This window comes from Suncus etruscus, chromosome 14 (assembly GCF_024139225.1).
Source record: "Suncus etruscus isolate mSunEtr1 chromosome 14, mSunEtr1.pri.cur, whole genome shotgun sequence".
NCBI lineage: Eukaryota > Metazoa > Chordata > Mammalia > Eulipotyphla > Soricidae > Suncus > Suncus etruscus.
Window position 1 is genome coordinate 74879153 of NC_064861.1, and position 24767 is coordinate 74903919.

At 44.5% G+C, this 24767-nt stretch overlaps 2 protein-coding genes across 2 annotated transcripts in view; one reads left to right on the top strand and one right to left on the bottom strand.

Annotated features, from left to right (window-relative positions):
* Positions 1–24767, top strand: part of ZNF91 (zinc finger protein 91) — a 693978-nt gene that overhangs the window by 55635 nt on the left and 613576 nt on the right. The window lies entirely within an intron of this gene.
* On the bottom strand, positions 4869–14565 carry LOC126027509 (zinc finger protein 726-like). Its single transcript, XM_049786504.1, has 4 exons — positions 14551–14565; positions 14189–14315; positions 9726–9823; positions 4869–6977 (listed from the first exon to the last, which is right to left on the bottom strand). The coding sequence occupies exons 1-4, from the start codon at positions 14563–14565 to the stop codon at positions 5493–5495; spliced, it is 1725 nt and encodes a 574-aa protein (XP_049642461.1). The 3' UTR covers positions 4869–5492.

Genomic DNA, 24767 nt, shown 5'->3' on the forward strand with positions numbered 1-24767 from the left:
CATCAAACCTAGGTCAGCTGAGTGCAAGGCACACACATTGCCACCAATATGAACTACCCGACCCTGTCTCATATCCTTTTTTTTGTGAAGTGGTACGCCCAGGTTACTCAGTGTTTACTCCTGGATCTGCATTCAGGAATCACTCCTATTGGAGCAAGAGACCACCTGATGTGCCAGATATCAAACTCAGGTCAACCAAGTGCGAGTCAAACACCCTACCACTGTGGTGTAGCTCCAGTCTGTCTTTTTTTTTATTTTGGGGGGGGGGATGAGTTGGGGCTACACCTGTTAATTCTCAGGGTTACTCCTGGCTGGCTATGTGCTCAGAATTTACTCCTGGATCGGGGGACCATCTTGATCAGGTCAGTTTCTGATTCTGGGTCAGGTGCATGCAAGGCAAACACCCTACCACTGCTCTCTGGCCCCTTCTTTTGTTTTTAATGTTTTTATTTAAAATAATGCATCACATGTGGCCGGAGCGATGGCACAGCAGTAGGGTGTTTGCCTTGCACGCCTTGCACACGGCTGACCTAGGAGGACCATGGTTCAATTCCCCCAGCGTTCCATATGGTCCCCCAAGCCAGGTGTGATTTCTGAATGCATAGGCAGGTATAACCCCTGAGCATTACCAGGTATGACCCCCCCAAATACATCACATAATTGACGTAACTGATAACATATTTGTTTCAAGATAAGGGAAAGCAAAGTTGAGAAAAATAGGAAAAAAAGTAAAACTAAAAAATAAAATGGAAGAGAAAACTCAGTAGCAAGTATATTTGTGTAATTATAGAGTCTCCAATAAAGTCATTAATACAATAGTGTAAGGCTAGTAAGCTCTTTTTTTTTTAAGATAAGAGATAAAAATACACAATAAAAAGGTGTATGAATGGCAGTTGTTGTTTGCATAGGCACAGCAAAATTTGGGGAAAATAGAAAAGAAAAACCTTAACAATGAAGTATCCTGGCATAAGACCAACTACAGGCTCTAGGAATGCTAAATTGTCTAACATCAAAGTCTTTTTCTGTGGACCCAGTAAAAGCTCTTCACAATCACGGTTGTTGCTGTCATGTCTTCTTGTCTTAATCTGAATGTCTGCCCTGCTTTGGCAAAATGTAAAAAAATGCTCATGGATGGCAATTGCATGCAACAGTCTAATGGCTTTTCCTTTTCCACACTAGGATGAGAAAAAAAACAACTTTTTTTTCCTTTGGTTTTTGGGTCATATCTGACAGCACTCAGGAGTTACTCATGGCTCTATGCTCAGAAATCGCCTCCAGAAGTCATATAGGACCATATGGTATGCCAGGATTCAAACCACCATCCATCCTGGATCAGCTGCTTGCAAGGAAACACCCTACCACTGTGCTATCTCTCTGCCCACCCCCATTTTTTAAACATTATTTATTTATTGACTGGTTTGGGGTTCACACCCAGCGGTGCTTAAGGATTTCTCCTGGATTTGCAATCAAAAATCGCCACTGGCAGGCTGGGGGACCATATGAGATGCCGGGAATCAAACAGGGTCCCTCTGGGGTTGGTACATGCAAGGAAAACACATTACAGCTGTCATCTCTCTGGACATAGGATAAAAATATTTTACAGATGTGCAGAGGCTTGGAGGACCATATGTTATGCCTTATATCAAATTCAGATCAGCTGCATACAAAGCAAACACCCTCACCACTGGGCTATCACCCCAGCTCCACTTGTCTTCTTTTCTTTTTTTTTTTTTTTTTTTTTGTGGTTTTTGGGTCACACCCGGCAGTGCTCAGGGGTTACTCCTGTCTCCATGCTCAGAAATTGCTCCTGGCAGGCACGGGGGACCATATGGGATGCTGGGATTCGAACCGATGACCTCTTGCATGAAAGGCAAACGCCTTACCTCCATGCTATCTCTCCAGCCCCATGTCTTCTTTTCTTAATCCACTTATAGGCCCTACTTGGAAACACCAGGGTAATGGTCCGTGGATGGCATTGCCATCCAGGTTTGATGCTTGGTTAGAGGTCAGTGTGGTGCCACTGAGCACATGTCTAAAGGCCAGGTGGTATCCCCCACCCCACACAAACGAATGAAAAGGACTATATTTGCCATTTAAAACATGTATCTCATTAGGACCAGAGCAATATATAGGACAGAAGATATTTTCCTTGCAGTTTAATTTTCCTCCAGTTCAGTTTAATTCCCAATATTCCCTACTTTCCATCCAGGAGTAATTACTGATTGCAGAGTTAGAAGGAACACTTGAATAGTCAGGTATGGCCCAAAGAAAAAGTAAATATCTCACTATAATCACATTCTTCCCAAATGTCAATGAGGTATTTTTTTTAACTTATTTATTCAATTAAAAAATTTAAAAATCTGTTTCATTTGTTTTTAGTTTATGGGTACCCCAAGCAGGCATTGCTCATGGTTTCTCTTGGTTCTGTGCTCCGTGATCAACCTGGTGGGGCTCGGGGGCTCACATACTGTGAAAACCATGAAACCCAGTTTTCCATTTCCATGCACAAAGAGGCCTTCTCATAGGAATATGGATTTAACTGACAAAGTGAGGTTAAATATTAGTCAAGTTTACATTTCATCGAATAAAAATCACAATGATTAGGAGTACAGAGCCAGGAGTGGCTCCTGAGCACTGTAGTGGTTGGTTCTCCAAAAAGCAAGGAAAAAATAGGACTCACTGTAGTCTTCTGGTTGCTCTCCACATTACTTTACTTGGTTGCCAATCACCATCCTGCCATCCCTCATCTCTCAGACATTTCTATTATCAGACTGAGGCAGTACAAAGACTGGGAAAAGGGAGGGCCTGGCTGCAACCAGGGCAACAATCCTGGTGCAGACCCATTTCCTGCAGGGCACTTTGGCCATGGAATCTTCTCAACATTGCCAGTAGCAAGTACTACCAGAGGTAACATTTCCGCTGCCTCTGATGTGAAAAATGAATTTGTTTGAGTTAAGGAGATTACTGGGATGTTGGAGTGATACTAGACAACTGCTGTGAGAATATCAAATTGTGATTAACAATATGGTGTGAGGCTGCAGTGAAAGCTTCCCATCTGTTACATATCTAGAGTTTCAAGAACTCACTGTGATCACTGAATGCTGAGCAAGTCTTGGAAGCTCCCCCCCCCACCCCCACCTCACCCACCCCCCCCATTCCACAGAATAGTGCTTCACAACACTGTGAATATCCCCAGGATTCCAACTGAGGAAAGACCTCACCACATTCCTTACATCCTTATGAGGGTTTCTCTCTAGTTTATTGGTTCTGTCCACATCTGACATTGCTCAAGAATTATTCTTTTTCTTTGATTTTTAATTTAAGCACCATGATTACAAACATCATTATAGTTGGGTTACAGTCACAAACAGAACACCCCCCTTCACCAGTTCAACATTCCCATCCCCAATGCCCCTTTCCCTCCTTCCCATCCCGCCTGTATTCGAGATAGGCATTCTACTAGTTATTTTTTTTAAGTTCAATAAGCTGTTTTTTTTTTTCTTAAAGGATAAGAGTTAAAAAAATATACAGTAGTAAAGGTGTGAAAGTGGCAATCGCCATTGTTTGCATAGGCCCAGCAAAATATGGGGAATATGGAAAAGAAAATTCTTGGCCTGATTACATGAAGGTCTCACCCATGAAGTTTATTGGCATAAGACCGACTCTGGGCTCCAGGAATACCAGTCTTTCCAACCCTAGTCATTTTCCATGGTCCTGGTGAAACATTTTTGCACTATGCACTCAGGAATCACTCCTGGTCATGCTGAGGGAGCACATGGGATGCTGCACATCAAAGTCCATTAACCATATGCAAGGCAAACATCCAACTAAATAAAATCTAGCTCTGGCTCCATCGGCATGTTGTTATGTAGTCAAGTTTCAGAACTAAACTTTGTGGTTCCCACATTCTATACCAGGGGTCCTCAAACTTTTTAAACAGGGGGCCAGTTCACTGTCCTTCAGACTGTTGGAGGCCGATTATAGTAAAAACAAAAATTATGAACAAATTTCTATGCACACTGCATATATCTTATTTAGAAGTGAAGAAACAAAATGGGAATAAATACAATACGTGGCCTGCGGGCCGTAGTTTGAAGACCCCTGTTACATATAGGTCTGTCAAATATAAATTTTCCCTTATATAATAGTTGAGAATCTTTCAAAGATCTTCCATCATTCCTTATACATATGTAGAATTGTGATGTCCAATTGTTTGGGGGGAACTAAAGACCTTCTCAAACCAAAAGTTTTGGGATCAAAGTGATAGCACAGTGGTAGGATGTATGACTTGTATGTGGCCCACCCAGGATAGGCCTGGGTTCAATCTGTGGCTCCCATATGGTCCCAAGTCTGGTAGGAGATATTTCTGAGCACGGAGCCAGGAGTTACTCTGTGCACCACCAGTAGTGGCCCCCGCAAATATAAAGTTTTAATGCATAATGATCATTTTGAGCTATGCCTTTCCCACACTCCTGACATAAATTAGGTTTCAGTCCTGTATATGTATTCTTGTTCTGCAAAAGTGTTGAAGATTGAGTGAAAACACACTCCTGGAATATATATCAGAGGGTAGTATTTTCCTTGTACATGGCTAACGGGTTTGATCCCACACATGCCCCTGAGTCTGCCAGCATTAAGCTCTGGGCACAGTCAGTATGGCACAAAAACAAAAAAGTTAAAACAAAAAGTTTCTCTCTCGGGCTGGAGAGATAGCATGGAGGTAAGGCGTTTGCCTTTCATGCAGGAGGTCATCGGTTCGAATCCCGGCATCCCATATGGTCCCCCGTGCCTGCCAGGGGCAATTTCTGAGCCTGGAGCCAGGAATAACCCCTAAGCACAACCGGTGTGACCCAAAAACCACCGCAAATTATATTCTTTGGGGCCACACCGGACAGTCCTCTGCCAGATTATTTCTGGCTCTGCAATCAGAAATCCCTCCTGGCAGGTTCAGGAGACCATATGGGATGCCGGGGATTGTACTTATGTCCGTACCAGGTAGGCCACATGCAATGCAAACTCCCTATCACTGTGCTATTGCTCCAGCTTTTACTCCTGGCAGACTTGTAATATAATAGGATGGTGGGCATTGAACTTGTGTTGGTTAATTGCAAGGCAAATGCCCAAACAGCTGTGCTACCACTCCACCCCAAATATACATTTTCCTGTGCAAATATTTTCTGGGGGGAATCACACTTGTGATGTTCAAAGATTACTCCTGGCTATGCACTCAGAAATTCCTACTGCCATATTAGAGCGACCCTACAAATGTCAAGAGATCAAACGCAGGCCAGTAGGGTATGGCTAATGCCAACCATTTTGCATTATTCAGACTCTATAATATTTTTACTTAGGAAAAGGCTTGAAAAAGGAGTAAGAGTAAGAGCCTTTCTACTGCACTCCTTACACACCTCATGTGCTTCTCTAGAATGAATTTTCTCATGGTAACTCAGGCCTGAATAATAAACAAAAGCCTTCCCACACTCCTCACATGTTTAAGGTTTCTCTTCTGTATGAACTTTCTTGTGTAAAGAAAGCATTCTGGTTCGAGCTAAGGCCTTCTCACATTTGCGACGTATATAAGGTTTTTCTCTTGTGTGAATTTTCTTGTGTGATGAAAGATTTGAGGCATGAGAAAAGGCCTTCCCACAGTCCTGACATGCATAAGGCTTCTCACCAGTATGAATATACAAATGGCTAGTAAGGCCTGCATATCGAATGAAGGCCTTCCCACATTCCTGACATGAATAAGGCTTCTCTCCTGTATGGATTTTCCTGTGTTCAGAAAGGGATGAGGGTCGAGCAAAGGCCTTCCCACAGTCCTGACATGAATATGGTTTCTCTCCTGTATGGATGTTCATGTGCACAGAAAGGGACGAGGATCGAGCGAAGGCCTTCCCACAGTCCTGACATGAATAACGCTTCTCTCCAGTATGAACAATCATGTGTGTATTAAGGTGTGATGATGATGAAAACGCTTTCTCACATTTCTGACATGGATAAGGTTTCTCTCCTGTATGAATATACTTGTGCCTAGAAAGGTGTCCACTTTGACTGAAGGCCTTCCCACAATCCTGACATATATAACGCTTCTGTCCAGTATGAATAGTCAAGTGGTTAGCAAGGCCCGAACAATGAGCGAAGGCCCTTCCGCATTCCTGACATGAATATGGCTTCTCTCCTGTATGAATATTCTTGTGCTGAGAAAGATAATAGGGTTGACTGAAGCCCTTCCCACACTCCTGACATGTATAAGGCTTTTTTTCACTATGAATAATCATGTGGGCAGAAAGCTTTGAGGAGCTAACAAAGGCCTTCCCACAGTCCTGACATGAATAAGGCTTCTCTCCAGTATGAACAAACCTGTGGTTTTTAAGGTATGAGAAGTAAATAAAGGCCTTCCCACACTCCTGACACGTATAACGCTTTTCTCCTATATGAATTTTTTTGGATGTAGTAAAGACTGAGGGGTTAGAGTCCTTGCTACCTGCAGAACGTGTCTGACATTTCTTTTGCATACAGACCACCTTAGGGTCACTTGGGTGAGAAGGTTGACAAAGAGCATGTTCACTTCGCTGACCGTCAGTGGGATTCCGTACGCTGAGGGTGTCTGATGACAAATCAGAATGCCAAGCACATGGGAAGACCCCCCCACAATGCTTACACTCTGGACCCTCCACTCCACAGGAAATGTGCTTGAACGACTGTCGATGTGAGGGGATTCCAGGAAACATTATTTGCTCAGTCCAGGATGGGCCCAACGAGGTGATCCTTATACAGGAACTGGATGGATAAGATGTAGAGGTGCTGTGCCCAGTAAACTTGCAATCCACAGAGAGAACACTCTCTTCATCCTGGCCTCCTCCTGAACAGATGCCCCATGAATCCTCACTCCCATCAGAATGCTGGCAGGATACTTCTCTCAAGAAGTTGTTCAACAGCCCAGGATCAACCCTTTCCCACTGTGATTGGCTGATTCCCTGTGGAATAGCAGAGGTTAATGCAATTATTTCTCTGTTCCTTGATAGTCTCCCTCTTTAAAACCTGTCCCCCAAATGTGATTTCAACCACAATAACTCAATTGTCCATAGGTTTGGATGTTTGTGGAAACAGGTAGACATCCAGCAAAGAAATATGCTTAGTTAGGTAATAGTTTGAGCAAAAGGGCAAAAATGGGTCTTCACAGGAAGGCTCTCTTGGTGCTATTTCTATATTCATGCTGGTATCTGCCCTTCATTCCTGACACTTCTGCAGTATTTGCCACAGACCATTGTTTGGGAAAAGTGTAGCCAACAGATCAATAAATATCTTTTCTGTTTTTCATTCTCTTCACTGTGTTTACTGTCTCTAACAATAATGTATGATAGTCCTGGGTCGGCTGAATGCAAGGAGAGCAAACTGCCTGCAGTACTAGTACAATTTTTTTTAGTAATTTATTTATTTATTTTAGTTTTGGTGGCACATTCAGCAGCACTCAGTGGTTATTCCTGGCTCTGCACTCAGAAGTCCCTCCTGGCAGGCTTGGGGGAACTATATGGGATGCCAGGATTCGAACAATCATCCATCATGAATTGACTGCATGCAAGGCAAATGCCCTACTGCTGTGCTCTCTCCAGCCTTTCAATCCAACCCTTCGTTTATTTTTATTTATTTATTTTTTGATCACTCAGCAGGACTCAGGGGTTATTCCTGGCTCTACGCTTAGAAATCACTCCTGGCAGGCTCAGGGACCATATGGGATGCCAGGATTCGAACCATTGTCCTTCTGCATGGAAGGCAAACGTCCTAAGTTCAATGCTATCTCTCTGGCCCCTATTTTTTCTTTTTTGTGTCTTTAGCACACCCAGTGACACTCAGGTGTTACTCCTGGCAAATGCCTTACCCACTATGCTACTACTCACTCCCATTTTATTTTTACTATTTATTAGCAAATTTTGTAGAGATAGAAGGTCTGAGTGTGAGAATGTCTCTTTTTCATCAATTCAGTGAACAGGCATGCACTGTGGTTCTCATACATAACAGTCCCACTATTGGCATATTCTTCCCAAACATCAATGAATTCATTTTACATTTTATTTTTTTGTATAGACTATGGGGACATCCAACAGGAAGTGCTCATGTTTACTCTAGCTGTGTGTCCTCCAATCAGACTTGGAGGGTTTATGGACCCAAATTCAGTGGCAAGAATGAAATTCAAGTTTTCATTACCACACACAGAGAAAAGATATCTTCCCGTTGAAATACGAATCCTGCCAACAACTGAGCTCACTTAAACACTAGACTGTAGGGAGCCCCTTTAAGAAATTGTAGGGAGCCCCTTTAAGAACAGGCAGAAAATACAGGGTTGAAATGCAGGCACAGAATTTTGCTAAAAGCTGGCAGATTTGAGAATTGATTGTTAACCATTTAAGACTTAAGGGCACCAAACAGAGAGCCAGAAAGCAGGTAGCCTCCAGAAGTAAATGCAAACATTTAAGATCCCCTGGAGACAGGTTCCATTATCAGTACATCCCCTGACCTGAAGGAGTCAGAGCTCATTATCTGCACATTCCATCTCACCTGCCAATGGGTCCTGTTATTTGTCCTGTTCAATAGATCTACCTCTTACTGACGTATTAAGGAGTGGAGCTGTGCCCACAAAATAGTATTTAAGTCGGGCCTTGAGTTTCAATAAACGAAATTGGGTTCAGTTTTGGCTGAAATCCTTTTCCCACTTTTGTCTGTCTCTGTGTCTGTCTTTGTCTGTCTGTCGTCATGTCTGTCTTTGTGTCTTTGTGTTTGCATCTCCCTCCAAGAAAGAATAACCACATCTTAACTGTGTCCCTGCAGTAAGGGCACCCACACTAGACCTTGTCCAAACTGGTAGCAGAAGGTATTCATCCTCGGCATCCCATACAGTTAGTTCCCTGAGCCTGTGAGAAGTGATTTCTGACTGCAGAGCTAGAAGCACCACTGGGTGTGTCGCAAACACAAAACAAATAACAAAAAATAACACTTAGCCAAATATTTTATCAAATCAAAATAAGTTTTTCTTCCCTCCCTAACCCCTCTCCCCAAAAAATCACAGAATTTCTCTCTTTTTTTTTTTTTTTTTTTGGTTTTTGGTTTTTGGGTCACACCTGGCCAGTGTTCAGGGGTTATTCCTGGCTCTATGCTCAGAAATCCCCTCTGGCAGGCACAGGGGACCATATGGGATGCCGGGATTAGAACCATCGACTTTCTGCATGAAAGGCAAACGCCTTACCTCCATACTATCCTCTCTGGCCCCACAAAATTTCTTTTTTTTTTTTTTTTTGGTTTTTGGGCCACACCCAGCGGTGCTCAGGGGTTACTCCTGGCTGTCTGCTTAGAAATAGCTCCTGGCAGGCACCGGGGACCATATGGGACACCGGGATTTGAACCAACCACCTTTGGTCCTGGATCGGCTGCTTGCAAGGCAAACGCAGCTGTGCTATCTCTCCGGGCCCCCACAGAATTTCTTAAGTGTAAAAAATAATACTGATATCTCTATGTTAGAAAATTTATTGAATTGACATTCTCACTCAGGTGAGACTAACAGAAATTTCTTTCTCCCAATACTGGGCTTTAGATCCTCTCAGCAGTGCAAACACCACAGATGGGGTGATGGGAAGGAACCCAAGGCCCCAATTTTATAATAAAATGTGCTTGCAGCACAGAGAAATCCCACACCGCAATAAAAATACTGATTTGGAACTTGTAAATCTTACCTTGCAAAACTTAACTTGCAAATCTTCACTCCTCTTTGGAGATCCTGTCCCAAAAGTAAATTGCAGAAAGCCCAAATCCTGAACTGGTGAACTGCATTCTAAAATCAAACCAAATTTGCAACGTAAGAATCTATTGAGAGGCCAGAGCAATATCACAACAGGGTGGGGTTTGCCTTGCATGCAGTTGACCTAGTTCAATCCCTGGCATCCCTCCAGCTTGTCAAAAGTAGTTTCTGAACACAGAGCCAAGAGTATCTAATAAGTGCAGCCATCAGTGAAGCAAAAGAAACAAACAAAAATAAATAAATAAGAATTTAGGGCCCGGAGAGATAGCACAGTGGCGTTTGCCTTGCAAGCAGCCGATCCAGGACCAAAGGTGGTTGGTTTGAATCCTGGTGTCCCATAGGGTCCCCCGTGCCTGCCAGGAACTATTTCTGAGCAAACAGCCAGGAGTAACCCCTGAGCACCGCCGGGTGTGACTCAAAAAATAAATAAATAAATAAGAATTTAGTTGAGGCTTGGAGCTATAGCACAGCGGTAAGGCATTTGCCTTGCAAGCAGCCAACACAGGACTGACTGAATCAAATCTTGACATCCCATATGGTCCCACAGCCTGCCAGGGGCTACTTCTGAGTGCAGAGGCAGGAGTAAATCTTGAGCGCTGCTGGGTGTGACTCAAAAACAAAAACTAAAAAAAGAATTTAGTTGAATGACGGGCCTTAGGGATAATATAATCAGTTGTGTTTTTGCCATGTACAAGGCCCACAATGGATAATGGCTTTATCCCTGGCATACAAAGCAGTAACCTGAGCCTAACAGAAGTAATTTCTGAGCATTGATCCAGTAGTAACCTGAATGCCTTTCTCTATGACCCAAAAACCAAACAAACAAACAAACAAAAAATTAAGTGCCTGAAGAGAGAGGACAGCAGTAGGGCTTTTGCCTTGTATGCAGCTGATTCAGGACTGATGGTGATTCAAATCCCGGTATCCCACTTGGTCCGTGGTGCCTGTCATGAGCAATTTCTGAGCACAGAGCCTGGAGTACTGCTGGGTGTGACCCAAATATACAAAATTAAAAAAACTTTAATTGAGTGAAACCTGACTGAAGAGTCAAGATAATGACCATATGTTGTTTTTAGGTAATCAGCTTACAAAAAGGATTGGCGTATCCCAACAAGGAGCTGGCAAGATTCATAATCAAGTTGTCCTGGGCTCATATGTCAATGGATTCAACATACAGAAAAAAATATTGGAGTGACCAGAGAGAAGGTACTACAGCCCTTGCATGTGGATGACCCAAGTTCATTTCCTGGCATCTCATATACTCCCAAAGCAATGCCAGGAGTAATTTATGAGTATAGAGGCAAGAATAATCCTTGAAAATCACACAGTTGCTCCCAGAAGAAAAGCAAACAAAATATTTCTTATTATTCTCAACAATCAGGCCAGATCCATAGAACAGCAGGAAGGGAGTGTACTTTGTGAACTGAGGATATGGGTTCTTTCATTGGCATCACATATGTTCCTCTAACTGTACCAGGATTGGCCAGGAATGACCACAAACACCATCACCAAGGCAGTGTCAAAAAAAAATCTGAGAAAATGAGGCCAAAGCTGTGCTGCAAGCGGTAGGGCATCTGCCGAGGACTGAGCGTGGTTTGATTCCCAGCATCCCATATGGTCCCCCAAGCCAGGAGCGATTTCTGAGCGCATAGCCAGGAGTAACCCCTGAGCATCATTGGGTGTGGCCCAAAAAACAAACAAAAAAATGCCGAGAAAAAAAAATTCCTGAGGAACGTCAAATGATCAAATGGTAAAGATAAGGTGGAGACAGAGCAGAGAGATGCCCAGCTTCCCTTGAGAAGAACACTCCAACATGGGGCTATGCAACTATTCTGACATTACAGATGGGGGATGAGGCTCAGATCTCAGGATCTGTCCTAAAAGCCCACAGACAGGGAATCAGATAAGAGTAAAACCAGTCAGCAGGGTCAGGAGAGATGGTACAGCGGTGGGACGTTTGCCTTGCAAATGGCTGACCCAGGACCAATAGTGGTTTGAATCCCAGCATCCTATATGGTCCCCTGTGCCTTCCAGGAGCAATTTCTGAGTAGAAAGCCAGGAGTAATCCCTGAGTGCTGACAGGCGTGACCACCACCCCCCCCCCCCCAAAAAAAAAGCCAAGATAGCAAAAGCTCCAGATCATTCTGGGAGTCAGCATGAAGGGCAGAAAACAGGAGTGGTAGAGGCCCTGCAAACCTGATTTAGGACTCCAACAAATACTGCTAAGCACCCACATTTTATTTCATATGTGCACACAGTGCTCCATACATAACCCAGGGTCTGAGGCTGGGTAGCACTTTCACATTCACCTGTAAACATGCCTCCCTGCAGCCTTCCAAAGGCTCTGACTTCCAACCACGAGATCAGTAGAGTACAGTACAGGAGATCAGTACACTGCAATGCCCTGCTCAAGAGGGACAATTCATGGATTAGAGACAGAAAAAGGAAAAGCGCCTCCATGAGTCAAGGTCTGTAATGAAAGCAGTCAAATCAGGGAACAGATGAAGAACAGAATCTCTGCTTGCCATATGTTTATTAGTTATTGTACAGAGGAAACCAGGTTTAACAGAAAGTGTCAATTGAGGGGGCCGGATAGTATAGCGGGAGGAGCAATAATACAACAATGGGCACACACACAGCTCACATGCATTGATCTTGGCGCCCTCTGTAGTTCCCTGAGCTGCTCCAGAGGTGAGACAGAGTGCAGACACTGTCAAGGATGACAAGTCCCATAACTGCTTTAAATTTAGGGTCTGGAGCCAGATCAATAGTATAGCTGGTAGAGTGTTTGCTTTACATGGGCCAACCCAGGTTTGATCCCAGACATCCACATCCGCTATGGAGTAATTCCGCCAGGAGTAATTCCTGAGCACAGAATCATGAGTAACTCTGAACACCAAAGGTTGTGGCCAAAACCCAAAAAGAATCTTTGGGGCTAGAAAGGGCTGGAAGAATAGCACAGAGAGGAGGGCATTTGCCCTGCATATGCAGAAATGATTCCATGCCTGGTTTCCCATATGGTTCCCCAAGGATGTCAGGAGTAATTTATGAGCATAGAACCAGAACAAACTTTGAGCGCCACTAGGTGTGGCCCCAAACCAACCAAACACATATAAAAGGAAGGGGCTAGAATCATAATCCAGGTGAGAGGGCACTTGCCTGGAAAGAGGGCACACCTGACTTTATTCCAACATGAGCAAGCCCTGCGAAGGCTGAACTTTGAGTGCAGAGCCAGATGTATGTCCCAGTTCTGGTGGGTGTAGCCCCCCAAAAAACAAACCTAAGTCAAATTATGGTCCAGGATACAGAACAATGAATTAGAAAACATGCTTTGCAGTCAGGAGTCTCAGGTTTGATCCCTCAGACTACCTCATCCCCCAAGAAGAATGTCAGGCACTGGTGCCTTGTGGTCCTTAAAAACTGTCAACATGGGGCTGGGCGGTGGCGCTGGAGGTAAGGTGCCTGCCTTGCCTGCGCTAGCCTAGGACGGACCGCGGTTCGATCCCCCGGCGTCCCATATGGTCCCCCAAGAAGCCAGGAGCAACTTCTGAGCGCATAGCCAGGAGTAACCCCTGAGCGTCACAGGGTGTGGCCCAAAAACCAAAAAAAAATAAATAAATAAACTGTCAACAAAATTTAAGTTACACTTGCTCGCATTCAAGTTGGAGTCTTTGGGGGTTGAGACATTAACACAGAAGAGAGAACCTCACCTTGCACAAGGCTGATCCATGCAGAATCATATGAACCCCAAGTGTTCCCAGAGCAATTCCGGTAATAGTCCCTAAGCTCAGTTGGAGAAGTAAGCTCTCAGCACTACCATATGTGGATAATATGTTCCCCAAACATGAAAAAAGTAAAAGACTATTATTTGGGAGGATTTGGAGATGCACTCCACTCTGATCAGGACTGACTCCTAGATCTGTGCTGAGTGATGACCTCTGGAGGCTTAGAGGATCGTTGTGAAATCAGAATCAAATTGGGTTCACATCAGCCAAGGTAACACTATCTTAAGACTATGAAATGGGGGCTGGCGAGGTGGCGCTAGAGGTAAGGTGTCTGCCTTGCAAGTGCTAGCCAAGGAAGGACCGAGGTTCGATCACCCAGCGTCCCATATAGTCCCCCCAAGCCAGGGGCAATTTCTAAGCACTTAGTCAGGAGTACCCCTGAGCATCAAACAGGTGTGACCTGAAAAATCAAAAAAAACAAAAAAACAAAAAACAAACTGTGAAATGATATTTTAAATCTATAAAACTGGACTCATCTAAGAAGTGAAGTTTAAGGACTGGGGAGTTACAAATTGGGGATCTGGAAAGTCATATCCCCTTTTGAACCCAGATCCCCAGGCAATGGTCTCCCAACAGGAGTGTCCCATACAGGTGTCCCCAGGGCAGCTCTCACCTATAGACCTAAGGTGCTGGTAGATCTCCAGCATCACATCTCTGTAGAGCTTCCTCTGAGAAGCATCCAGGCACAGCCACTCTTCTGGGGAGAAGGTCACAGCTACTTCGGAGAAGGTCACCGTATCCTGAGACAACACACACAAAAGGGGTCAGGGCCCAGGTTCACCCAAGAACTCGGGGAATGAGGATGGGACATCTAAGGGTCCTATAGGGACGCAGGTCTTCAGTTGCCAAACTTACAAAAATTTAGTCACTCAGAAGAAACCCATCTTAAACTCATTTTACCCATGAGCATTCCTGGGGGACAGGGTTCAAAAATCACCCTTGATCAGCCACCATAACAAGTGAACACTGTTCTACAAGGTACTTGGACATAGTGGCATACATACCAAAATACCTGGGCCAATGCCCATTTTACTATATGTTCATTGAGCACTGCCAGGATAGAGCCAGCATAGAGCCAGGAGCTAAAACCACTCTCGGTGTGACCCAAATAAGAAAAACAAACAAACAAAAAAAAAAACCAGGAGACAGATCCCAACCTCAAAGACCATTTCTACATGGTACTAGGGAGAGAAAGAAGGAAATTTCAAGGTCCAGTGAGTAAGTCAAATCTGTGCTTGTCTGAATCAACACTCAAGATTTACCTCCTAACAAATCCCTCCTTGAGCATGTAAAAATGACTCAACACCTAATCCCTATGCCTTCTAGAAAGATCCTTTGCTCATGTTTCCCACTTACAGCAACAAAGCCATGAGACTATAAACAAGGAGGCTCAGAACATGCAACTGGTTTACTGAGGAGAATGTGTCTTCAGGGAAGAGGCAAGACTCTGCAGAGTGAAGCACAAAACAACGAAACTGCACATGCTGGGGCCGCAGCAACAGTGCCAAGGAGGGCACACAGGGCAAAGCCAGGTTCAATCCCATGTACACACTAAGGTTCCCAGGATGCTGCCAGGAATAAATCCTCTGTAAAGGGTAACAACTAAAATTCTCCCCCTAAGTCCATGAAGACAAGTCCAAACCCTAGTAAAGTGTACTTTTCCACTGCTGAAGGCAGAGAGAGGGATAACTCAGAAATAAAACCAAAGTTAGTGGCCCCAGGAATAAGGAAGTTGGGGTTAAGTGAGCTTGAAAAAAAAAGGCTCCCTTAACAACCATCCCTGGGCCTGAATAAGGTTGTTGCCTATGACAAGGACCTCATAAGTACAACTGTTAGTATTAAATCAACAATATCAAGTAGTACCTGAGGAAGATTCCTCAGTAAAAATCACAAGCAGGGAGGAGTGTGAAGCCTAAGAAGGAAACGCTTAGGAAAAAAGAAGGTGGCAAACTGCTTTTGTTATGTGCTTTGGCTATGCATGTTAAAAGCAGAACTTGTCCTTGCTTGTTTTAAACAAAGATATTAAAGATTAACTCACCATAACACTCCCTCCCAAGGATTGCAACCCCTTGAGTGTACACAGGATGCCTTCAAGAACAGGATGTGCTTTGAGATATTTTTTCAAATTTAGCAAGGTCAATGAGTTCAGGCAGATTTAGGATACAATGAGGATGCTGGTATGAGTGAGGAAAATAGAAGGTTATAGATTAAGAAGTAAGACCAGGAAATATTTTTTATTTTGACTGCAAGTTATTAACAGTATCTAAATAGATTTCTGAAATTAAAAAAAAAAACAAACAGGATGTGCCAGCCACAATACCATCACAAAATGTGTGACCCAACCTTGTGACACAAGAGGTGCAGACCACCACAAGACCCTCAACAAGATGAGTGGCCCAACCCTATGATGCATTGGAAATCCTATGTAAAACTTTTTTTCCTGTATTTGGCCACACCCAGTGACTCTCTGGGGTTACTCCTGGCTATACGCTCAGAAATTGCTCCTGGCTTGGGGGACTATATGGGACGCTGGGGATGGAACAGGGTCAGTCCTAGGTTAGCACTTGCAAGGCAAATGCCCTACCACTTGCGCCACAACTCCTGTTCTGTTGTACCCCCTCCTAATTTCCCTTTCTAAAATATAAAAGTTCCCCCTTTTTGCTTGATTAGGGCTCCCTGGTCTTTGCCTAGAAGCCCTAGCTAGCTAGAATTAATAAACCTGCTTCGCTGTTTGTATTCCTGTTGAATTTCGAATCTTTATTTGATGTGGTGGGTTTCTATGGGTCCTAACAGAAGAGCCAAGAATAAGCCTTGAATACCACCAATGTGACACAAAATTCAATACAAAACCATCTCAGATAGCACATTACAAAGAAACAAAATGAAAACCAAACAAAACCCAAAGGGAAGTGCAGGCGTAGGAAAGCGTCCAGCAGTATTGTTTCCAGTAAGGCAGAAAATTAAGGCAGAAAATGGTGAAGACCGGTGACCCTGCGGGAGTGTGTCAGACCCACATGAGGGTCCTGAGTAAAGAAAGGAAGGAGACAGGGGCACAACATCTGTCTGGCATCTGGAAGCAGCTGCAAAATACAAAGAACTTTGTCCTGATTGACAGAAAAGTTGCGAGGGCCTTGGACTTGGCTGCCCCAGATAAAATCCCAGACACCTCACAGACAGCCCTATGGGAGGGACACCTGAGTGCAGAACCAGGAGAACTCCTTGGCAGAAACTAAAACGCTACGAAGGAAGTTTTCCCTAGGAATGCTGCTCATAGCAGAAATACTAAGATCAGGGTCTCATTCCTCGATATCAGGGTCTATATTACCAGGAGCTCAACCCTTGATCCTAGCACCCCATTGGGTCTGAGACCTGAGTTAGGACAAAGATCTAAGTACCACCAGAATGGTCAACAATCCAAAGACAAAATTCCTAAGACTAAAGGGCCTCAAAGAACAGACTCCCTGCCATGAGCCATATCCCTTCCCTTGGGGACTGTGCACTCCTGTCCCTTCTTGGCCCTTCTGTGAGCCCACACTTACCCTTACAGGACAGGACTTCAGACAGTGTGGCCCCATCTTTTGCCTGGATTTTTTCCAAAGAGCAGCAGCAAGCCTCTTTGCAGGAAACCCTGGATGAAAGTCACAGCTGTGAGTACTTGAGCAAAAGGCCCTGCCCTGACCAGAAGTGCCTGCACTGGGGTCAGAAATACCCTGATGGACTGAACCCTGAGCAAAAGGTCAGATCAACATGTGAGATGAGGCAGGAGGCTTCTTCCTCTCCTGGGGAGCAGAAGCAGATTGGAATCCAAGCTGCGAGGAGCTTGCTCTGGCCTGCTCTACAGGGAGATAGTCCTGATCTCAGCATCTCCCAGGGCTTCACAAAGTCCATGGGAACCAAGGAAGGGCCTGAATCTGGGGCTTGAAGCCCTCACACCACTGCCCCCTGTACTCACTCTGGAAGTGGCTTTGAGAGAGGATCTCATACAGGGATGAACCCTCTGCTGTCCTCCTGCCATCTGATCACCCTACCCCCATTGCTAGGATGGCCCCTGTATTCAGAGCAGGGCTAAGTCTTTGAGGAATTAAAGAAACTGAGGGTTGTTTTGTTGTTTTTTTTTTTTTCACTTTTTGGGGAGGTGGGTTGGGTCACAACCTGTGGCACTCAGGAGTTACTAGTGGCTCTGCACTCAGAAGTAGCTCCTGGCAGACTCAGGGACCATATGGAATGCTGGGATTTTTTTAGTTTTGGGGACACACCCGGCAGCTCTCATGAGTTACTACTGGCTCTACACTCATAAATCGCTCCTGGTAGGCTCGGGATACCAGGATTCAAACCACAATTCTTCTGCATGCAAGGCAAACACCCTACCTCCATGCTATCTCTCAGGCCCCTGGATGCTGGGATTTGAACCAGGGCTCATCCAGTGTTGGCCATGTGCAAAGCCAAGACCTTACTGTTGTGCTATCACTCCAGGCCCCAACTAAGGAATTTGTTTGTTTGTTTTTGTGCCACACCCGGTGGTGCTCAGGGGTTCCTCCTGGCTATCTGCTCAGAAATAGTTCCTGGCAGGCACGGGGGACCATAGGGGTGGGAAAAAGAAAGCCTGTCTCGAGTATAGGTGTGGGTGGGGAGTAGATCTGGGAAATTGGTGGTGGGAATCCTGCACTGGTGAAGGGGGGTGTTTTTACATGACTGTAATCATACAACTACAATTATATTTGTAATCACGGTGTTTAAATACAGATAATTTTAAAAAAAAGACCTCATAATCCTTACATGAGAAGAACTCTTTCCAGTATCTCTTCTAGGAATATAGTAATGTGTGAGGAGTTAAGCTCAGGACTTCCCATAACCTTATGTGGGAAACAGGCCTGGGAATTTTAGAGTTCAGCCAAGTTAAAAGCAGCCCACCATAAAATGGTGGTTTTAAGAGTTTGCTTTTGTGTGAACATAAGGTGCATTCCGATATATTCCTGCTTTCTGTCAAAGCTTGTTACAAAGCCTGTTAATGTTTGATGTGAAAAGCGCCATTGTAACCGCTATCTTTACAAACCATCTGAGTTAATGTATCATATACCTTGTAACAACTATTGCTACCTTTGCAGAACATCTGTTTGCTGTAATGGCTGAGAGATGGGAGCTGTGTATTACAGATTCCCTACATTCTGTGTCCCACTTAAAGTTTGCCTTAGAAATCTTGAATAAATGGAGCCTATTGCCTGACAGTACTCCCTAATGTGCTGTCTGTGTATTCAGCCGCAGTCTTCCTTCCCCTTCCAGATTTCCGGCCTCTCATGCTACAGGTCTGAAAAAGGCTTTCTCTCCTTATTGCTGTGTTAGAGCCTCTAGTGGGGCAGTCACCACCAACGGTGGTGAACCCGGCAACTTACATTCACAAGGTTTTTATTCAATATGAAATTTAATAAGATTTCCAGCCTCTCATAGTACAGGTCTGAAAAAGGCTTTCTCCCCTTATTGCTGTGTTGGAGCCTCCCATGGGGCAGTCACCACCAACGGTGGTGAACCTGGCAACTTACATTCAGAAGGTTTTTATTCAATATAAAATTTAATAAGAATAAGATGCTAGGTGCAAATGAAAGTTTTCTTACCCTCCCTCCACATATAAGGATTCACTCCAGAGTGAAGTCAGCTTACATACATACATACACACACACACACATACACATAGTCAGCTTAGAAAATCACCGGAGAACCTTCCCAAATGCCTTATACGTATAAAGTTTCATTTCTGGACCACGCCAGGCAGCACCCAGGCGTTACTGTTGGTTTTGAGCTAAGACATTACTCCAAGCAGGCTGGAGGGACTGTGTGGGATACTGGGGATAGAACCCAGGTCAGCCATGTGCAAGGTAAACACCCTACCAGCTGTGCTATTGCTCCAGACTCAGTACTTACATTCTTCTTCAGAGAAAACATTTAGGGAAAAAAACCTTCCCACATACCTTATACATGTAAGAATTCTCTCCACTTTAAATCTTGTTTCATTTCTTTTATTTTTGGGGGGGTTTACACCCTGTGGTGCTCTGAGGGGTTATTACTAGCTCAGTATTCAGAAACCACTCTGGTAGGACTTGGGGGACCCTAGACAATGTCAGGTATACAAGCTGGATCCGTGGAGTGCAAGGCAAACATTCTCCCAGCTGCACTACTGATAAGCCCAGCTAGAAACAATTTTCATAGAAATTAAATGGAGTGAAGAGGAAGTGAAAGCCTCCCCACACTCCTTAAGTATCTCATTAAGGGTGAAGCATACAGGCAGAAAAGGGATCCCCAATCTTGAGATGCACTAAAACTCAGAGATGGGACTAAAGACCAGAGCTTAACCTGGGGCCACTGCAGGACCAGAGATGGCTGGATCCTCCCCTCCCAGAGGAATATCAAAGACCATCGACTACCCCTGCCCAAGGCAACCATACTAGTACCTAGCAACAGAACCCTTATGCAAATGGAAATCCCCAAGAGGGTAGCTTGGGAGAAACCATAGTAACTCAACTTGAAACACATAAAAAGTGTTGCCTGGGACCATGCTGGCAGCATCTCCCCTTAGACCTATCAACCTTGCACTCTGGAATGTGTATTGGCGCTCATGGGGCTGCACTCAGAACTCTAAGTTCTGGGAACAATATGTATCGCAAAGGATCGAACTCAGGGGTCCCTGTGCAATGCTGGCTCCTCTCTGACTTGATAAATCTCCCAGGAACTTCCCTGGAATAAGTCTAGAGCGAGCCAAAGGGGCAGATTCCCCTCTCGGGGCTGCCTCTCCTTCCCTCCCATTCACACGAGCAGCCTAGGACCCCACCCCCGGCAAGTGTGGTCGCTCTTTTCTGTCCTTTCTAAAACTCCTTGCAGGAGTTTGTTCAGCCCGAGTTCGCCTTCCATCACCTGCTTCCCCTTCACTCTCCCATCTTGTTCTTCTTGGAGCAGGGGCACCGACCCCGGTCATGTACGTGCCAGGCAAGTGCCCAAGGCTCCCCTATCAGCCTCGGGGGCCCGACTCGCCTCTTTCGGGTAACTTCTGCCCAACAAGGCCGACCCTGCTCGACTCAACAAACAAAGGCAACAACATCCACTGTCCGCGAGTTCGCTGCGTCCCACGTGCTGGGGCCGCCACCCCCGATCCTTACCTGGGCGCCCGCCGCTCACCCGACGGAGGCTCCGCAGCCACGGGGCGCTCCGAAAGGCCCCTCGCCGGCCCCAAAGAGATCGGCTCCTCCAGACCCCGCGCCAGAGCCCACTCCCCCGCTCCCCAGTGGCCGAACCCCGGCAGGACAGGACTCTAAACCGGCAGGGTATCGTGATGTCACTGCAACGTCAGGCCGGAGTCTTAAAGGGCCAGGCTCCGACCCTGCGCCTGTCACTGCCTGGCCTGGAAGGGGAAGTTTTGATTTTTCTTGACTTGTGTAAGTGTCCGTGGACGCCCACCGCCTGGATGGAAGACTCCGAATTCAACAGGAATGCAAACAGCGAGGCAGGTTTATGAATTCTAGCTAGCTATGGCTTCTGGACAAAGACCAGAGAGCCCTGAGTCAAAAGGAAAAAAGGGGGGGACACTTTATAGTCCAGAAAAGGGATGTAGGGAGGGGTACAGCATTAGTTACAGATATATATATAGTTATATATATGTATATATGTGTATATATATACTATATATGTAGTTATATATAACTAGTTATACAAGTTAATAATCAGAAATGACTGATTTTTTTCCCCATGTCATGAGGGTGGGTCATTTATCCTGTTGAGGGTCTTGTATTCCACACATCCTGTTCCCAGAGGCATCCTGTGTAAACTCAACTGGGTTACAGATGAAGGAAAATATGAAAACTCGTTACTTTAAGTAGTTTGAAGCAATTTCATAGATTTAGCCAAGCTGTTAGCTGTTGATTTTACACTCACTGGTTCCCAACCCCCACCCCCACCCCAGGCCAGCTGTTAGGCAATAAAGACCCCCCAGGGATGTGAGCAAAGATAAGTGGCACCAGGAGAGCTGAGGGGAGGGTTAGATAAGGATGAGTAATTGTTTTCAAAGTAGAAAAATGCCAGATGCATCTGAGCCCTGAGTTTTATGAGGTTCCTCCTGTGGCATAGAACTCAGAAACCAGTCTCAATAATGTAAGAACAAAACGGAGATTTACTTCCAGCTAGCTATGTCCTGGCCACATCCAACACAATGGACTTCTGACCAGGACCCCAAATTAAATGTTCAAGCAGTTTATATAGGGTTACAGACTTAACATTTACTTTACGTTTTGAGCAACTTGTAGTAAGCCACCTGGTATCTACTCTAAGCCCACTTTGCTCATAACTCTGCCCTTTTATTGTTTGACTGTTTTTAAGCATTATCTGTGAAAGGCTCCGGAGTTCTGCGAAGGTCACTCAAAGACGCCAAGAGTCGAGACTCATGCAAAAGCCAGGGGTATATTGTTCAAGCATAGATGCAGGGGCAGTCAGCATAGACATAGGCTAGAAGCTGAAAGCCCCGAACCAAAATTAACAACCCTTTATATAGCTTTTCAGACAGTGGAAAATTACAGTAGGGTGGTTCATTTCAGGAAGTACGTGACTCCTGACATTTTGCTCAGTTACATTTTTGCAAGATTTAGACAACCATAAGGCACAAGGCACAAGGTTTGCAACAGTTAAACTGTATCTTTGGTCAAGGGCAAGTTCTCGGAATTGAATGACCTTGGAAACTACAGAGTGAGACAAAAGGAAAAACATTTAACTCGTTCTTATTTTTCACCTGGAACAATATTTTTTTGTTTTGCTTTTGAAGGAAAATAAGAAAACTTGTATAGGTAATCTCATAGTTTTATTAGATTTAGCCATGCTGTTAGCCTCTGATTTCTAAATTCACTGTCCCGCTGTTTCCAGGTTCCCCGGTTCCCAGACCCCTCTGCCCCTGATGACCTCAATAGCTAGGCAGTAAAACAACTCACTGATGCCAGTGAGATACAGACTGTCCTGAAAAGATAAGAGACAGCTGTCTGTGCTTGTGAAATATAAGAAATAATCAGGTAAATATTAATGTTGCTTTTAGCTCTGTCATTGTTTGCTGGCTCAAGGCTATAAAATAGCTTTGAGACCCTGACAGGTCAGACTTCTCCCAAAGACCCCCATCCTGGTGGGTTAAGACATTCCCAAGAAGAAACAAACAGTACACCAGAATGTGACCTGAGATAAGACTGGCATCAGGGAGGGGTCAGGGGGATTCTATTTTTTCCTATTGAATGGGGTGAGCTAAAATTTATGTAGACCCATGGAATGTTTGAAATATCACCTTTTATAGTTTTGTGTAACTGACATAGATGTAATGGAATGATCTGAAAAGTATAAAAATCTGCTCTCAAAAAAAAAATAAATAAAAACAGCCTGCTCTCCCCTGAGCTTGGGGTTCGAGACAGCTTTTCTGTGCTTGAACCCAGCCTTGCCTGAATAGAGAGCAACCTCCAAAAATTCACTGATTGACTCACCTCGATTTTTGCAGTTTCTAACAGCTTTGGTTTGGTTTTGGGGCCACACTCAGTGACACTCTGGGGTTACTCCTGGATATGCTCTCAGAAATTGCTCCTGGCTCAGGGGACCATATGGGATGGCAGGGATCAAACCCAGGTCCATACTTGGTAGGCCATGTGCAAGGCAAATGCCATACTGCCGTGCTATGGCTCAGCCTCTCCTGGAACAATTTGGACTTTGTTATTCCAAGAGCCCAGATCTCTAGGGGGAAGGTGTGCATCCGGGCTGGCATGTTCACCCGAGGCTTCTGGTCCTCACATCTCCCCCTTTTCCTTTCTCACATTGAGATTTCCCCCTCAATTGGTTTATGGACTAGAGGAGCATATTTTTGTGTTAAAGGTATTTGTACAATATTAATGTGATCCTTGATAAATGCCAGTAGTTTATTCAATATGCAAATTCCAAAAGTAAGAATAAGTAACAGCATTACAAGGGATCCTTCAGGGTTAAAATCAAAATTGGAAGCCAGGGAGTTCAGTTAAACCAGGCCTCAAGCATCTTTACTGGGCCTACTGGGCCTCTCCCTCTCTTCCTTTTATTTAGTTTTTATTTTATCAAGTAAATGATATATTTATTTAAGCAATATGATTGCAAACGTGTTTGTAGTTGGATTTCAGTTATAAAAAAAAAAAAAATTCCCTGGGGCCCGGAGAGATAGCACAGCGGCGTTTGCCTTGCAAGCAACCGATCCAGGACCAAAGGTGGTTGGTTCGAATCTCGGTGTCCCATATGGTCCCCCGTGCCTGCCAGGAGCTATTTCTGAGCAGACAGCTAGGAGTAACCCCTGAGCACCGCCGGGTGTGACCCAAAAACAAAAAAAAAAAAAAAAAAAAAAATTCCCTCTTCACATTCCCGCCACCAGTGTCCCCTATCACCTCTCCCCCTGTATTTGAGATAGGCATTCTATTTCTCTCACTCACTACCATTGTCATGATAGTTTTTAGTGTAGTTATTTCTCTAACTGAACTCACCACTCTTTGTGGTAAGCTTCCTATCACTGGCTGGTCCTACCAACCCTCATCTCTATTGTCTCCGGGTGTGATCAGGGAGATTATTCTGTTTCTGTCTCTCTCCCTCTGACTTATTTTACTCATAATAACAGTTTCCATGTTCATCCATTTGTAGGAAAATTTCATGACTTAAATTTTCTGACAGTGCATGGTATTCCATTGTGTATATATACCACAGCTCCTTTAGCCACTCATCGTTGTCCAGCATCTGGGTTGTTTCCAGATTCTGGCTATTGTAAATAGCACTGCAATAATACAAGTGTGCAGAGGGCATTTTTATATTGTGTTTTTGTGTTCCTAGTGTACATCCATAGAAGTACTGGATCATATGGGAGCTCAATTTCCAGTGTTTTGAGGAATCTTCATATTGTTTTCCATAAAGGCTGGACTAGATTGCATTCCCCCCAGCAGTGAGCCAGAGTTCCTTTCTTCCCACAACCCCACCAGCACTGATTGTTTTTGTTCTTTGTAATATAAGCTAGTCTCTGTGAGATGGTACCTCATTTTTATTTTGATTTGCATCTCCCTGATGATTAGTGATGTGGAACATTTTTTCATGTGCTTTTTGGCCATTTTTTTTCCTTTGAGGAAGTGTCTGTTCATTTCTTCTCCCCATTTTAGATGGGGTTAGATTTTTTCTTATTA

Excerpts from the sequence above, each read along its gene's own strand:
- LOC126027509 (XM_049786504.1), bottom strand. Across the intron at positions 9,824-14,188 it reads CCAGCACCTTAGGTCTATAG|AATGCAGTTCACCAGTTCAG; the intron begins GTGAGAGCTGCC and ends GTTTGATTTTAG. Across the intron at positions 6,978-9,725 it reads TGCAAGTTAAGTTTTGCAAG|GGAATCAGCCAATCACAGTG; the intron begins GTAAGATTTACA and ends GCTATTCCACAG.